The 18,078-nt window shown below is 42.9% G+C and overlaps 1 protein-coding gene across 1 annotated transcript in view; it reads right to left on the bottom strand.

Annotated features, from left to right (window-relative positions):
• Nucleotides 1-12,906, bottom strand: part of cacnb3a (calcium channel, voltage-dependent, beta 3a) — a 69,829-nt gene extending 56,923 nt beyond the window's left edge. The window contains exons 1-2 of the mRNA XM_063209594.1: nucleotides 12,826-12,906; nucleotides 11,858-11,950 (exon numbers count right to left, since the gene is read on the bottom strand). Coding sequence (XP_063065664.1) covers nucleotides 11,858-11,950; nucleotides 12,826-12,906 — 174 coding nt within the window. The remainder of the gene's footprint in view (nucleotides 1-11,857; nucleotides 11,951-12,825) is intronic.
• Nucleotides 12,907-18,078: the final 5,172 nt, after the last annotated feature.

Here is an 18,078-nt window from a genome sequence, read left to right as displayed (position 1 = left end):
TGGGTAAGTCTAGACGTTGGCATGTATTTTCTACTCAAGGTACTGTATACAGACATAATGCATCTGAGCACAAGGACAAGGACAAGGGCCAAGGGAGAGAAAGCAGAGAGATGGCAGCGGAAATAGATGAATGATAAATAGGAAATAAAAGTTAAAGTAGCCCCTTAATGCGCACCGTACCCCCAGTGGCACGCTGTAATAGTCATTGAACTGTAACTACCATAGCACTACAATACTATGACACAACACAGGCCCTTTAGCAATGCACCACGACTTGGTCATTACCATACTGGTAACTACAAATTTATAAAGCCACATCTTAAGGGGTTAAGTCACATTCTAAACAAACCACTCTGAGAAGGGTCTATGATGTACCTTGTGCATGGTATACGTAGACCTATGATATGGCTTTTGGATTCCTGAATAACACTATTTATGCACACCTCTAACCACCATATAATTTAATTGCCTTATATCAAGTAAAACCACACAATTTTCTCCATTAATGAATGCGATGGCATGCTAATGATAGTCAAATTAAATTGCCGCTGCTAATAATAATGTAATTAACTTACTGACCCTTATTTCAACAGGCTTCGGTATCTGAGTAAATGCTTTCACTCACAGGCCACATATACAGTCCGATTATAATTCCAGATCTCACTGATCACTGGTATGGATTGGCTTTCGTAATGTGAAGTAGACTGTACTGTGTAATTTGGCTGCCCCGCATAGTCTGCATTTATGTGTTCCGTTCATCACACACGTTAGAAAAGTATTGGTGACACATGCGCGTGGGGGGGAATATTGATATGACTGGGCATGGTCAGTCGAGCACAGTAATAGGGTGACAGTGATGGAGGACTGCACTTGGTTCCAGTTCTGGCTATGATTAATGTGGTCTTCAGCGAAGCACACGTGGCCAGTATCATACATACGGTAGTAGTTCATGTGGTCCACCCTTTAGCAGAGGTCTACAGTATGGAAGGGATGCAAATTATCGATGAATTCATTCATTTTTACTTGATTGGCCTTATCGATCAACTTACGATGAATTGATAAGTGGCGCTTTTCCCCCAAAATCTCAATGTTTTCCCCCAAAAATGATTAAGTCTAAACTTGTTTTAATTAAAAATTAAGATTGAATGGAAATTTTAATTAATTATATGCATACTCTTTAATCCAAAGGTGATTTAAATGTTCCCACTGTTCACACCCCTCTGCGCACACACTCTTCACATGCCCATTTTACTTGGGTCTATATCGTCAGTCGAGTGATTGTTAATAATTAATCGATTAATTGCTTACATCCCTAGTCTACAGCATGCATATATGGACCACTGCACTCAAGGAGCTGAGTTAGATTACATGGCGTATTGGCCAAGATCGCTGGCCGTGGTGCTGAAGTACTGCCACGGCCGAGGAATGTCTATGCAGTAAACATTCTCGAGCTCGGGAATACGGGGCACCACTGAGAGCTCGGGCAGTATCTGCACCCACAGATATGTGCGAACTCTGAGAGGACACCCCCTGGCAGATGATGATCAGAGAGCAATAGAGCGAGGTGAACTGGGAGGAAGCTAGGGCGAGACGCCTGACGAATCGATGGAACAGTAGAAGGCGAAAGGGGAGGTGGTGGGTGCGAGTGTGAAAGAACATTTTTGACTGGAGACAGGTGAGCGGAGAATAAATGCTGTATAGTATAGTTAATTAACCCTATCGCGCCGGATGCATCATCTATGATGCATCAAATTCAAAGCCCTCTCCACGCTGACACAAAAAAAAATCCATCTCAAAAACATCCTGCGTGTCATTTCCAAACGTCCTGCAGTACGCGGAAACCGCCACAAGAGAGCAGCGGTCAACAACAAGTTGATCACAGCTCGGCGAAAAATGCAAAAATGGAGTAGAAGCGGTTTCCCTGACCGACGCTGAGATATCGACAAATTGCAAAAGGTTTGTGTACAAATTTCCGAAATATCACTCTACATCCTTTAATTTGAACACTTGCTTTGTGCAATTAATCAAGGAAGAGTTTATATTTTTACACCGTGTTGCAGAGAGATCGTGCTAAAACTGATGAAACATATAAGCACCATCCGGCGGTGGCAGGAAGTCAGCCATCAATGCATTTGCTCCATAGGGAAACTTACAAAGCATACCACGACGATCGTTTAACAAAACACACAAGTTGTTTTACTTCAAGACAAAGATATTGCCTTAAGAAACACGTTTTACTTGCGATTTTGAAAATGTAATGCAAAATGTTGAAATTATGATCTCGTAAAAAATGCATTGAAGTGAATGGAGAAATGGTCCAATTGTAGTAATGGACCCATATATTCAAATTACACATAAAAAATGAATGATGATCTATATTACACTCATAAATAGGTTGTTAAGCATTCGATCAGCTATGTTTTTACATAGATTTTAAAAAATTACCCAACCAGGCTGTGGGAAATATAAAATATGGTCCTGCTAAAACAAGGATAGGCTTAAAAAAATGGCAGGATCTCACTAAATATTTAAAGATAATCCTCAAATTAAATTGTCTGACAACTTTTTTAAATAAAAAAAAAGATGCAAATGCATTAAAAGTCATTTTTCAATGGTCATGAAATTGGAATTTTCATTCCCTTTAAAGCCTGATGCATCATATATGATGCATTAAATATCTCAGTGACCTTAACAAAATTTTGATTTTTTTTTTTACATTTCTTATAAGGGACCAATATTGAAGCAAATTCCAAAAAAATTGAATTTTCTCTCATTGCTTTCATGGTTCAGGTCTCACAGGGTTAAGGGGCGTTACAAATTCCAATGCCATGAAATTCCACCAAATGACGGCACAGCAGAGAATGAGATGCAGCTGGTTAAATAGGCGTGCCTATCTTTTTGCGCTGAATTCAGACGAATGACAGTTGAGTGGAGAAAAGAAAGCAGGTGGTAAATCAGGCATGCCAAATTTCATTACGCTTCTCTCGAACTTTCGTTTTTTAACAAAACGTGTATTTGGAATTGACTGAATGTCTCTTTTGCATGTCCTGACAAATCCTTCCAATATCCTCGCTGTTTCAATCTACTGATCAGTTTCACACACTTATAGGGGGCATTTGACACGCAAATAGACACACACACACACACACACACACACACACACACACACACACACACACACACACACACACACACACACACACACACACACGCACACAATTCAAGCATGCTAACACAAAATTCAGGTTACAGTAGACACAGATCAAAATGCACACATAATCACAAACACAGGCGCACGCACACACACACACGCTCACACCACTGCACACTCAGCCCATTTTGCTTGTGTTGTTTTACAAGCTGGCACAGGCATGGGATCATCAGTAAAGCGTGCCGTGCGTCTGTGTTGCCAGCAGCTGAGAGAGATGGAGAGGGAGTCATGAAGAGACGGGCAGGAAGATGAAGAAAGACAGGAAGACAGAGAGGAGAGAGAGAGAGAGAGAGAAAGAGAGAGAGAGAGAGAGAGAGAGAGAGAGAGAGAGAGAGATGCTGCCTGTGTGAGTGAGGGAGGGAGCGCGAAAGAGATAGTCTGTGTATGTTTTTGAGACAGAAAGAGAGTGGACCAGAGTGTACTACTGTATATGCGTGTGTGTGTGTGTGTGAGAGAGAGAGAGAGAGAGAGAGAGAGAGAGAGAGAGAGAGAGAGAGAAAGAGAGAGAGAGAGAGAGAGAGAGAGAGAGAGAGAGAAAGAAGAGAGATAGAGAGAGTGCGCGCTGTGTGTCTCCAGAGCAGAGCAGAGCAGCGCTGTACAGTGCAGGAGGTATTGTAGCTATAGCTCTAGCTGAGTGTAGAGTAGCTGCCTGCTGTTTCTGCAGTGGTGAGTCATGATCCAGCAGCGGAGCCGCACCCTCACCATGGCAGCAGCAAGAAAGCTAGGCAGCAAGGCAGTTAGGCAGTTAGGCAGCAAGGCAGCAAGCTAGTTAGGCAGTTAGGCAGCAAGGCAGCAAGACAGCTAGACAGCAAGGCAGTTAGATAGTTAGGCCGCTAGGCAGCTATACAGCTAGACAGTTAGGCAGCAAGGCAGCCAGACAGCAAGGCAGTTAGGCAGCTAGACAGCTAGACAGCTAGGCAGCTAGACAGCAAGGCAGTTAGGCAGTTAGGCAGTTAGGCAGCTAGACAGCTAGACAGCTAGGCAACAAGGCAGCTAGGCAGTTAGGCAGCAAGACAGTTAGGCAGTTAGGCAGCTAGGCAATTAGACAGCAAGGTAGTTAGGCAATTAGACAGCAAGGTAGTTAGGCAGTTAGGCAGTTTGGCAGTTATGCAGCTAGGCAGCAAGGCAGTTAGGCAGTTAGGCAGCTAGACAGCTAGGCAGCAAGACAGCTAGGCAGTTAGGCAGCTAGACAGCTAGGCAGCAAGACAGCTAGGCAGCTAGACAGCAAGGTAGTTTAACAGCAAGGCAGCAAGACAACAAGGCAGCTAGACAACTAGGCAGCAAGACAGTTAAGCAGCAAGACAGCAAGGTAGTTAGGCAGCAAGCCAGCTAAACAGTTAGATATCTAGGCAGCAAGGCAGTTAGGCAGCTAAACAGCTAGGCAGCAAGACAGCAAGGCAGCTAGGTAGTTAGCCAGCAAGACAGCAAGGTAGTTAGACAGGAAGGCAGCTAGACAGCTAAGCAGCAAGGCAGCTAGGCAGTTAGGCAGCAAGGCAGCTACACAGCAAGGTAGTTAGGCAGCTAGACAGTTAGGTAGCAAGGTAGCTAGGCAGCAAGGTAGTAAGGCAGCTAGACAGCTAGGCAGCAAGACAGTTAGGTAGCTAGACATCAAGACAGTTAGACAGCAAGGCGGTTAGGCAGTTAGGCAGTTAGGCAGCTAGGCAGCTAGGCAGTTAGGCAGCAAGGCAGCTAGGAGCAAGATGATGTTAGATGTGAGATTAAGCAGCAGGAACGGATACACGCATGGATGCAAGCATACACACACACACACACACACACACACACACACACACACACACACACACACATCCATGCTGGAGTCTAATGTGGAACAGTGTTGCCAAAAGAAAATCAGCCAAAGCCGCTATTGGCTCGCTGAAAAGTCGCAAGAAGTCGCTAGATGACGTAATGACGTTGCGTATGACGTCGCAGCGTCACGCACGGCGCGCTGATCTACAGAAAACGTGCCTACATGCCTTCGTCCACATGTGGCGGCGCAGGGTCACTATTATGTTGAAAAACAATGCATTTGCATTGAAAATGTGCGTTTTAAAAAAGTCGGCAGATGCACCAAAAAGTCGCTAAAGGCGCTAGATGAGGTCTTTTGTCGCCAGGGATGTCAAAAAGTCGCTAAATAACACTGATGTGGAAGCACACAGCAACACACACAGTAGACATACACTACACACACATATATGCATATAATGGAAATAAGCGACCGGACATATACACACTCCCCACACAAACACACACACACACACACACACACACACACACATGCTGGGTGTGGAAATAAGCGGCTGAAAATAAGAAAATATGGAGCCAGGCACCTTGGAGAGGAGAAAGTAGGCTATGCCGTGTTTAAACTGCAGCAGCAGTACAAATCAAAACATGCATCACCCTGACTGACAATACAAGGCAAAAGAGCGAAGAGCGTGCCTTGCAATGCAAGGATGTTAAAAATCTTCTTTTGGCACAAATTAAACTGGGAACATTGATGATGGGCTAGACCCGAAACGTTTGCCTCTTGGGTAACACTTTACTTTACGGAACGCTAATAATGTGTCGTTTCTATGCAATAACATAGGAAGAGTAAATATTGCACATTACCGCCCTGATGTAGCCTAATTAGTATGAAACTACTTCGGCTAATACCGTTTAGTTACTGGCATACCACCTAACTACTATGATGACACAGTAGCTGTTTCCATTAGCCTACTATTAACTAGAAACTACAGGAAACTGTATGGCTATTTTTGCTGTAATTAATGAGAAATTATAGTGTAATTGCACTGGAAACCATATGGTTATTTTGCTGTTATTACTAATAACAAGCAGTTATTACCATAAAATTAGACTGAAATTACTGAGAAATTACTTTGAAACCAACACCTTATTAGCGATCTGTAAAGTAAAGTGTTACCGTCTCTTGTCTGTCGGTTTTATTTACTTTCTTCGGCTTTGTTTAATACAATTTTGAACTTGCATTCAGCTCTTGTCTGCGACTCCTTTCTTCCTTTTTCCCACAAGTTATACATCACCTTCAGTAGTGCCTGCCTATACCAGCCTAAGGGGCAGTCATGGGTAAGCGGTTAGGGCGTCAGACTTGTAGCCCAAAGGTTGCTGGTTCGACTCCCGATCCGCCAGGTTTGTGGGAGGAGTAATTAACCAGTGCTCTCCCTCATCCTCCTCCATGACTGAGGTACCCTGAGCATGGTACCATCCTACTGCACTGCTCCCTTGGGTCGCCATTGGGGGCTGCCCCCTTGCATGGGTAGAGTAACTTTATGGGTGAGGCATAAATGCAATTTTGTTGTGTGCAGTGTGCAGTGAGTGAACATTTGTGTGCTGTGGAGTGCTGTGTCACAATGACAATGGGAGTAGGGCTTTCGCTTTTGTAAGCAGAGGGGTGCAGGGGGAGAAGGGCTGGATTGGGAGAGTATATATAGAAACAGAGCAACAGATGCAGTTGTGTCGTCACCGCAGTAAACAAGTACGTAAGCAGGGTTGCCAGATGAGGCTGATGATTTCCAGCCCAAAAAATGCTCAAAACCCGCGAAAGAAGCACAAAATCCCGCCCAATTCTATTGATTTATATGGCAAAAATTTGGCGGGTTTTTCTGCTAAAATGCCATTTTTACCCTCACAAGGCCATCCTAAGTAGCCCAATTGGACAGGAAACAGCCGAATCTGGCAACACTGACGTAAGTACTGAATTTGGTCACAAGCTGTCTGTCTGTCTGACTACCTGCCTGACTGTCTGTCTTTTTGTGCATCTGTCTATCAGTTTTACTTCTGTGCAGCTCCTGCTCTAACAATGACAAACAATTATTATACGACTAACTAAGGTTGCCTAATTTGGATTCCACAACTGAGGTCTTCAAAAATAGACAAAAGTGCTGCGAAGTGTTTAAATCACAAAATAGCCAAAATAGTTACAGCTTCATCAATAAGCTGCTTAGTTGGCAGCTTTCACTGTGAATAACTGAATAACTGTGCTTATGTTTATCCGACCACCTGATAAATGTACTTTGTAACATCATTTCAATTCTTTCTATGACCAGTGCATGTACAGTAAAGAAATTGATAATAAACACTGACTAGACTGGATAAATCCAGAGCAAGCCATTACTACAGAAAAATGTGTACTTTGAGTGCCTGGCTTTTTTGATATACCATATAAGTACTGAAGAGCTTTGGGTTCAAAGCTGGGTGGGTTGACTGCTCTCAATCCATTGCTACAACTTAAGGTGAACTGAGGTAAAGGAAAAAGGAGTGAAAATTGCACACTAAATAGCTACTTCAGTCATTAGAGTGTGCTTCCTCATTCAGTCAGGTATCACATAACGCAGGGCCTTTCATTGCAATAGCATAGAGCCTGCCTACTTGTGAAATATGGAACAAATTGGAGCATTGTTTTATTAACTGGTTAATGTCCTGACCCCCTTCTTCATCGAGCACACTTATATGTATTTGCCCACATGATTCTTGAAGTGTCATTGGTGACATAAGGAGTGACGCAGGGAGGTGAAGTCCCACCCAGGTGACTTGCCGTATTTTTAGAAAGCTTATTTGCACACAAAATATGGTCAAGATCTGTCCGTCAACTCAAAGGTTATTGCATAAATCAACTTCTGGGACAGACAGATTCATGTAGCCTACCACCAGACAACCAAAGAGCACTCTGCACCTTCGGATGAAGGCATTTAAATCAATAGGGCCAGCTTTACCTAAATAACACTGGTGAGATGTACATATGGCTGATGTTTATCAAACCATTCACGGCAATTGAAGAAAAAGGTTTTACACTTTTTCATATGCATGCCATGACAAGTGTCACAAAAGTGTCAAAACGGTGTTATGACACAGTCATGGATGAGTCATGTGACATGTTTACTTGGATGAGCCATAAACATGATGTCAATGTCATAAAACCGAATGTCACTTAATGATTACAGTCATAAAAAGTTTATGACATAGACATAACGTTCATGACAACAAAGTCCATGACTGTGTTAAGACACTGTTAGGACACTGTCATGTCATAGGCCTACGTATGACGCCGGCGTCAAGTAAAGTGTTACCAAAGATTCTCTATTCTATTGCATATAGATCGTCTCTGGTGTTACCGAAAAACGTATCCAGGACAATCACGACGCCTTTCTGGTCCACTCTAGCCTAAGTAATAGCGACTGTCCTCCTGTCCAGTCCTGCGATTTCAACTTTGTGCTCTCATCTCTCCGTCAAGAGAATCAAGAGCTTTTATTTGTCATTGACCAAAACGAGCTTTGACAACGAAATTGCGTTTAAGAATACACTGTACAGTACTCTCAGGTCGCTGCTCATGCGAGCGCCGCCATTTACCATTTTCCATCCTTATCTGAAAGGCATTCTGACATTTGGACTAAGTCATTTGCAAGTGAGTGCTTCACATACTGTCGAATGAACACCTGAGAGACAGGTTACACGGCTACGATTTTAACTGTAACGGATCATTTTGCCTATCGTTTGGCTGTCGCGGACCGGCATATACCTACGTAGCCGGCGTTATTGGTAGCCATAAACAATATTTTTGAATATCGGTCTCTTTGCTGTGCTCTAGCTGAGTGGGAGGGAACGGGAGCGTACCTATGTTCCCCAGGTCCTATGTTCCCCAGGTCCTATGTTCCCCAGGTCCTATGTTCCCCGGGTCCTATGTTCCCCGGGTCCTATGTTCCCCGGGTCCTATGTTCCCCTGTCTTTGTATGGGAGCGGGAAACATAGGACCCTTTTTCTCAACAAACCTGTTGTAATGCAATGTTTCTGAGTTTTCAATTTGTGCCCTGACCAAAACTATTCCTAAACCTAACCTGTCACAGTTGCAACAGCAACCTGCACTTTGTCATGTGGCAGCAGTCCACTTTGAAGCAGTGGGGAACATAGAACCCTTTTTTGGAAAAAGGGTCCTATGTTCCCCGGTAGAGGAACAGCAGTGGCAGCAGTCTACTTTGAAGCAGTGGGGAACATAGAACCCTTTTTTGGAAAAAGGGTCCTATGTTCCCCGGTAGAGGGGAACATAGGACCTGGGGAACATAGGACCTGGGGAACATAGGACCTGGGGAACATAGGGATGACCCAGAGGGAACTGTACTTCCTGTGTTCCCAGCTATGCTAGCTAGCTGACATCCACTGACCTCAACTACCCCCCGAATCCTCACTACCATTCAGGGTCATGGCACCGTTCTAACATCCAAAGCAGTCAAGTCCCCCAATGCTCCAGCTCGGGACCTCACAGCAACTCTGAAGCCAGAGACAGGTGTGCTAGCGCCTAGCGAGTACACTAAAAGACAGGCTATTAGCTGCGCTAGCGCATCCTTTTGAGGTGTCAGCGGGGAGGTTACCTACATTGTCCCGCTGAGCTACGGCATATGTTCCACACGCAGCAGACCCAGATGGGCCATATGTGTGAGCAGGACCGCTGACAGCTTTTGCTGGGCCCAGGACAAAGTCATCTGAAAAGGGCCCCCATCCAATACATATGATACAATGCAATGAAAACCCAATTTTGGGCCCCCTCTCTCCCTTGTACCGTCCGGGACAACTGACCCCTTTGTCTTCCCCTGTCAGCTTCCCTGTGTGTGAGAGAGAGGCAGTGATGAAGGTGGCCCCGATCGGGCCAAGTCTACATCTCCCACTTTCACAGCAGAGATACTACAGTACGTATCTAGGCCTACAGTCTACGTAGCCTATCTGCGGGACAAACAAAAAACACCATTACAATTATAGATGTAATATCTGACAAAAGGGCATATGCTCAGAATGTAGCAATTAAAAATAAATTGATATCAGCCCTGCCCTGGACTTTGTTTCTCACTGCATAAATATCTAAATGCAAACATGAACGAGAAAAACATGGTAAAAATGTAGGCCTACATGTATACATTTAGCAAAATGAAGATTTCATTTCCAGAAGAATGGGGTTTCTCTGATATTTTTTATTCAATTCAATCCATTCCTGGTTTGCATTCTGTACCTATTTACTGTTTAGTAAGCATTTCTATTCTTGTATCTGACCAAGCATTTCTGACCAAACATTTCTATTCTCTTTTATCTGACCAAGATGAAACATACCAATATAAAATCTTTTTTTTCATAGCATGGCAAAACATTAAGCCTGATTGGTTGTACAGGTTGTGTACAGACTCGAGCCAAATCCTAGCAGGACCAACGTACTGGACACAGAAACAATGCTTGAGGCCAAGGATATAAGGGTGGCAATGAGAAGGAAGAGAAGGCAGAGGAGGAAAGGGTGTTTGAACGAGTGAATAGAACACACAGAGAGGAGGAAAAGAGTGCCTATTAGCTCTGATTAATATTTCAGTACCTGCAATATTCGGAGGGAAAATTGAAACTAGCTGTATCGACCTCGTGAGCACCGCAATTAATTTCCCCCAATCCCAATCTACATCAGAGAGCCCGTTCTGTTCAAGGCTCACTTTGCATTGATCCTAATGGGAAAATCCATTCCTCCATTTTCAATGGTGATGGCACAGTTAACGTGGAGGACACACTGCCAGTGTTTACCCAAAGTGTGTAAAAGGTTGTTTGAAGACTGAATATACTATCTCTACAACAGACTAGGCTGATTTCTCCACTTCCTCCCCTGAGGAAAGATGTGCAGAATGCCAAGAGGTCATTGATTATTTGGGTAAATCAAATCTAATATCTATGTAAGGCACCGAGGGTTGAGAGAGCAACCCATGCACCCATCCACCCATTCAAAAAAGACAGGTGCATGGGTGATGCATGGCAGCTGACATGAGAAAATGGAAAAAAACAAAAAAAAACTCAGATCACCGCCCTTTTTCTCAACCTCATTTTCCCTCTTTTGCCTCCAGTTCTCGAGATTCTCTTAAATAACACATATCTCCCTTCCTGCTGCTGGCTTGGATGACCTGGAAACATTAATTACAGAAACTGGGTTGAAAGTGATTTTTTTGCGACCTTAGCATTCGGTACAACAACACTGCCCCCCTTTGGTTTCTCAGGGCATCACCACATTCAAGACACCTCATCACCACCATGGAGGAGAATAATACAGCATGATAGGCCTAGTAAGCCCAGTTGTTCAGCAGTCTGGGTAAATATGTCAGCTGAACAGTTGAACAGCTGAACAGTTAACTATTTTGCAAGAGATTGCCAACATATTTCTCACCCTCTCCTTAAAACAAACAGATTTTGCCAATACCCTGTTCTTACAAGAAGGGTACAGACAGGTCAAGGTATGCTATGGCCCAGTGGTTTACAAAGACAGTTAAGACAATGCAGTATCTGGTTGTAGGCCTATCCAAATAACACCAAAAGACAGAATGACCAGTCCAGAACATCCAAAAGTCCAAACATTACCAACATTGTCGTACCAAACGTAAAATCCAATCAAGTAGGCCTATAGATCATGACAACATAGCACTGTCTTCCTATTATTGTTTCATTATTCTATACTTTGATGACAGTGTCACATGATGAAAAAAAATGACGTGCCAACGATAATAATGTAATCCCAAAGAGAACAGCTAGCCTACCCGAAGTTGTCTGTCTTGTAAAAACCACATGGTAAAATGAGGGCCAGCTCCATATGTTAACATGGCTGGGTGGTGGTGATCTTACCTGCCGTTTGATGAAACTAGACGTAGTTTCGGAAGACGTGCTGCCATCCGAACGTTTGAAGCGGCTCTTGCGCTTTGGAAACTTCCTGGGCAACTGCGGGGTCGGAGGGAATTATGTGCATTAATAACCACATTATAAGGCTAAATGTGCCATACTATTGGATGTGTCGGATGCAATAGGCTACCAATGTATACATTTCCAACACACAACAATAGGCATGATGAGGCAATATAAAATGTCCATGCACATTGCTGGTTTTATCGCCCAGACACCATGCCTTGGCTACAACATTAAACATCTTCGTCTTTAAAGTTGTCATATGCTGACGACACTAAACGCATATGCAATTGATTAACCCATCCCAACTGATGCGTTAATCTAGCTTTTATTATTACCAAGCGTGTTAGCCGATAGGATTGTAGGCTACAAAAGCGCAGGCTACAGGTGAATTCCTGACGAAAAAAACACACATCACAACAAGTAGCCTATAGATTTGAATTGTTTGACAATTCATCCCCAAGCATGGACCAAAAAAGAACAACAGAGACACGGCTTTGTCAATAACTGCATTTGCACATAATAACACCAAATCGGCGTTATACAGATAAACGTGGACGGGGATATTGGGGAAATTGCACAATGCTATAGCATGAGATCCGGCCTTGTCTCAGAAATAAATGGAGCGCAGACTCAGGGATGTGAATCAACACGCATGCAATTATATCATTCCGGGTATTCAGAAGTGTATACTGCTGGCGATATGTTTGTAATATTATGGCGCAACGTCACTTATTTCGTTCTGTGTTGTTCAACCGCTGAGTTGGCATCGTGCAACAACCAGTATGGGTTACAGGCGTAGGTTGGGAAACTGTTCGCCTTCGTTACAACAAGTAGCAAAGATAATCTCGGAACTAACCATCTTTGTTAGAGTATGGCAGCAGCACAATAGTATATAAGACTGTCCTTACCTGGAAATAATTTGACTGGGAGCCCGTCTCTACACCAGACAGAGGGTCTGCGGAAGATTTGGACATTTTTACTTGCACCATCTATTTGAGAGCGCAGGGAGGCGGGTACATGGATTATTGGAAGAAATGGTGATACGAAATACATTGATGTGGAGAATAAAGACGACTGTACGTGATAGATATGTTTGATAAGGTAAACTAGACGAGATGGGCAGTATGTCTACATCACTTTTGAGAAATTACCTCGGCAGAAAAGACTAGTAAGTTACGGATGTAACCGCTTTGTCAGTCTTTGTATCTCTTTCAGCGAATCGCCCTCACAGCTGGGGTCCGCGCAGCCGCGCAACCATGCGCCGCATCTCTCTCTCTCTCTCTCTCTCTCTCTCTCTCTCTCTCTCTCTCTCTCTCTCTCTCTCTCTCTCTCTGACGCGCAAAGGAAAGATTTGTGTGCGTAAAACTGGATAAACCTTTCAGTTCTCAACTTATACTTTTTGGTGTGTGTGTGTGTGTGTGTGTGTGTGTGTGTGTGTGTGTGTGTGTGTGTGTGTGTGTGTGTGTGTGTGTGTGTGTGTGTGTGTGTGTGTGTGTTCATCTTCAAAGTAGAGTAGAGTATCATTGATCCCAGGGAGAAATTAAGGTGGCAAGTAGCATATAGGCCTATATAAATACAGACATTACAAGCAACCTTACACATATTAACCACATAGTTCACTCTTACATGCTTTCAGCCCAAGGCAGGTCTCTCACTGTCTCTCTCTCACAGACATACCCCCCCCCCACACACACACACACACACACACACACAAATTACAACGTTACAAAAAAAGTGTTTCAGTGATACAAAGTGACCAACAAAGTGTCCAGGAGTGTGAGGAGTCATTGTGCTAGTAAAAAAATAAAGTGTCCAGAAGTGTCAGAAGTCATTGTGCATAGTACAATATCCATTGTATTCTTGGAAAAAGATGGGGTATCACAAGTCGCCCGCTGTGTCGCTCCACATACTAACACGTACACGTACACACACACACACACACACACACACACACACACACACACACACACACACACACACACACACACACACACACACACACACACACACACACACACACACTTGGGCATATATAGAAAAAGATGATTGTCCTGTATGGCTGTATTGGATAGTTAAAAAAAAAACAGTGCATACAGTAAAGTAAAGAATCCTAGTGCAGTGTGTAGATTCCAAGTGTAGAAAAGGTGAAGGATAAGAGTCCAGGTAAGCAAGATTCAAGATTCAAGATTCAATAATTTATTGTCATTGTCAAAAAGGCAACGAAATTGTGTTTGGGGTAGGTTTTCAAATAAAGTGCAATAAGAGATAAAAGTGACACCAGTGCTTGACAAACCCCAACAACAATTGCAAACGAGAAAAAGACTCTACAATTGAGCTTTTGCAAGATATTGAAATATAATGCTGTTGTCAGTGATGTCATCATGACGAGAAGCGAGTGGAGGAGGCAAGTGGAGGAGGCAAGGTCCCATATTAAGATGCACTCAAAGATTGGCAAGGTTTGTTCAAACTGCCATCTACAGTGCCCTCCACTGGAGGAGATTGCAAATAGCGCAAGTCTTTCTTTCTTTCTTTCTTTCTTTCTTTCTTTCTTTCTTTCTTTCTTTCTTTCTTTCTTTCTTTCTTTCTTTCTTTCTTTCTTTCTTTCTTATGGAGGAATAAATGAAGATTCTGGATTTACATGTAGTCCTAAGGGATTGCCTATAGCTTTTACAGTATTGTTACAGTTTTTCTTGATCACTTTAACACAATTTTTAAAACTGACTCACACAAAGTCGTCATGATCACTATTTCAGCAAAGCAAAAGACACGTTGTGCGTATGTGTGAACACATTCTTGTTCACTTGACATATTTCCCATTCATATAACACAGTTTTTGCTAAACAGTTAACGCATGTGCCATTTAAGTAGTGCACATTTCATTGTTTAAGCTCTGATAAACATACAGAAAAAATCTACTCCTGACTTTTAGAAACTACCATCAGTTGTGTGAACACACCAGAGCACCTATTTGACACTCCTTCTCAAAAATCTTAATTTAGCAATCAGTCTTTATACACAGTGTCTTCTTGTTTGTTCTCGGCATGGAGTTCTTTTGCAAATTCGTTGTAAGTGCATTCTCGTACTGCAACATCATATTTTACTTTACACATATTTTCTGCAATACCGTTATCAGCCATTAGTACATTTTTGATTACAGTTGTAAAAAAAAAGAAAACAAACAAACAAACAAAAACAAAACAAAAACTACATCAAGGCATTCTGATTTTCAATCCAATTCTTTGCAATAAGACATTATTGTTACACGGACCCACTACCTAGCCTACTGACAATTTTACATGAGAAAAGACACACAACTCAAATCTTTATGCAAAGCATTTACTGGGCCAGCTATCTCTCAGTCAGTAGATCCTGATCAAGCAGAGTCAGTGGCTAAGTAAAAGAAACAACAATGGAACTGGCTTGAAAGTTATGTAATTGAAAACAGTGTTAAATAACGGCAAATTGTGTCAACATGATAGCCGTGTTTTGGATTTTTACGACCATTGTGTAATGACTGACTGGGAGTGTTTATACACTGCTATGCATTGTGTATTGGACTGAAGACAGAGTTTGCTTTTATTGCATGTGTTAAATGTTTTGGAAACGTAGTAGCCTTTTGCAAACAAAGATGTTGTGTTTGGAGAATCGGTTTAACTGGTTAGCCCGTTGCGTGAACTGGTATGAAAATGTGCTTTTTGGAGTGACAACTGTGTCAAAGCAATCAAGAAAAACTGTAATACAGCAGAGGGTAACAGAATGCATGGTGACAATGTATTATACAAAGTTTTCTTTAAAGTCATTTTATTGCAATGAGTGCTGTGTGAAATAATTCCCTATGGCCCTGATAGTGTGTGTCTCTGTGTAAGACGGTAAGAGAGTCTTTGTCACCACAACTATAATGGTACACTGTTTATCTCTTGATGTTGCATAGAAGAAATATATGAATGTATAAAATGATATGCATAAAATCCCTCACACACACACACACACACGCACGGACGCACGCACACACACACACACACACACACACACACACACACACACACACACACACACACACTCACAAAATAATGACTCAACTTGTGTGTGTGTGTGTGTGTGTGTGTGTGTGTGTGTGTGTGTGTGTGTGTGTGTGTGTGTGTGTGTGCAGGGGGGGTGGTGCTGAAGAAGTGGATGAGTGGTGAGGCCAAACACGCTGGACAGATGACGTGAGTTCAAGACCCTGATGGTGGTGTGGTAGCTCTTGACAGCTGTGTGTGTGTGTTTGTGTGTGTGTGTGTGTGTGTGTGTGTGTGTGTGTGTGTGTGTGTGTGTGTGTGTGTGTGTGTGTGTGTGTGTGTGTGTGTGTGTGTGTGTGTGTGTGTGTGTGTGTGTGTGTATTGGGAAAACCATCTTGGAATTTTCAAATGATTTTCAAAATATTATTATAACCTAGTTACTTAGTATATCCAAATGTATCTATATTTTAAAAGTACAGTCATTCCTATCAGGTTAACTGGACTTGACGTTGAAAAGCTGAAGCCCATTATTAACCCATTGATGCCTGATGCTGCGTTGCGCAACATTGGCCCTGCTGCCTGGAGCTGCATTGCGCAACATTCAGGCTCATGAGATTTGAGACAACTCATTGAAAATCTCTGTTTGTTTGAGATGAATGAACACATTTTAATGAAACATGAGGGTCTTAGCGTTTAAATGCAACTTAGTGCATATTTTTATGTGCTTCAGAAGCTGAGATATTTAGGTTTTTATAGGCTGAGGGCAGCTTTTCTTAAAATGGGCTCAGGCATTCAGCACCCTTTTTTGCAGGAGCCTTAGGCATCAATGGGTTAATGCACTGCAGGCATAAAATACATTCGAAATTAGAGTTATCCCACCCAGTTTTAAAATCAGGTATCCAGGATAGCACCAATCCTGTACTCTGTCCACCACACCCAAGAGCTCAATGGCTTAGCAGTCAGAGGCGTTGCCCTTCTTGTGTAATGCCATTACACGCCGAAGAAGGGCTCTGCCCGAAACGTTCGTGGGCGAATAAACAAAGAAGAAATCTGAAGAGTGCTGTCCATCGCTTAATTTATTCATTCAAGTTTTTGTGGGATTCACCACCCAGTTAAAGAATTGTTAATTAGTCTATTTAGGCGATAGAGTGAGCGCGTCTTCTCCACTTTTTTAGCAGTCAGAGGAACATCTACTGTACATTTGCAATCAGGGCAGCCGACAGAGGGGGGACAAAGACGACAGTTGTCCCGGCCGGGCCCGGGGACAGACGGGGCCCAGAATTGGATTCTCTCATTATACTATGTATTGGGTGGGGGGCCCTTTCAGATGACTTTGTCCTGGGCCAGTCAAAGCTGTCAGCGGGCCTTGTTTGTTGTAATAATCACACTGCTTTCCCCCTGAGCAAGTCGAGATAACATGCACCATCCAGGAAGCCCCGCAATCTACTGTACATCTCACCTTCGTATAGCTGACGTGACGTCCATGGGCTCAACACAGTGGTGTACGCAGACATTTTTGGGGGGGCAGCCAGGTACTGAGGATTGGGGGCATATAAATGGAACTTCTGACAGCCATATAGGTAGAGGCCACTAGTAAATATTATATCGGGGCATTGTTGTCACATGCTGTAGCCTCTTACTGCAGCTTGGGTCGCCGGCGACCCTATTCATTTGCTGAAAATGCTTAACTACATCATAACAACATTGCTATGACATTACAGAGAGTCATAGTGCGGCGCTAAGGGGTTTAATTGTGAAGTATTTGTAGATTATCAAGCCAATGTGGAACAACATGTTTGAAAAAATACATTTTTCGTTCAGTAGGGCAAAAGTGCACGTGCTTCAGCACCACTTTGACCCAATCTGTGCACGCCAATGGCTCAACAACATGTCATGGGGGTACCTCACATTGCTCACTCAGTTGGTACTGTAGGTAAACAAAATCTCATGGCTCAGGTACAGTCTGTCTGGCAAACGGAGAGAATTTTATAAGATATGGCAGCCATTCTTAGACCATCTTGAAGACTTTGAAGGGGACCTTGAAATGATGTGATAAGCTAACCACCTATTTCTTTCTTTTATTTTTGCTGTTAATGTTGTCTTTGCACTAGTCAAGAAAAGTCATTGCCTTTGTTTGTATGCCCTGTCTGTTTTGTGTTTGTT

Source organism: Engraulis encrasicolus, chromosome 10, assembly GCF_034702125.1.
Source record: "Engraulis encrasicolus isolate BLACKSEA-1 chromosome 10, IST_EnEncr_1.0, whole genome shotgun sequence".
Lineage (NCBI taxonomy): Eukaryota > Metazoa > Chordata > Actinopteri > Clupeiformes > Engraulidae > Engraulis > Engraulis encrasicolus.
This window is presented reverse-complemented; position numbering and strand designations above follow the sequence as displayed.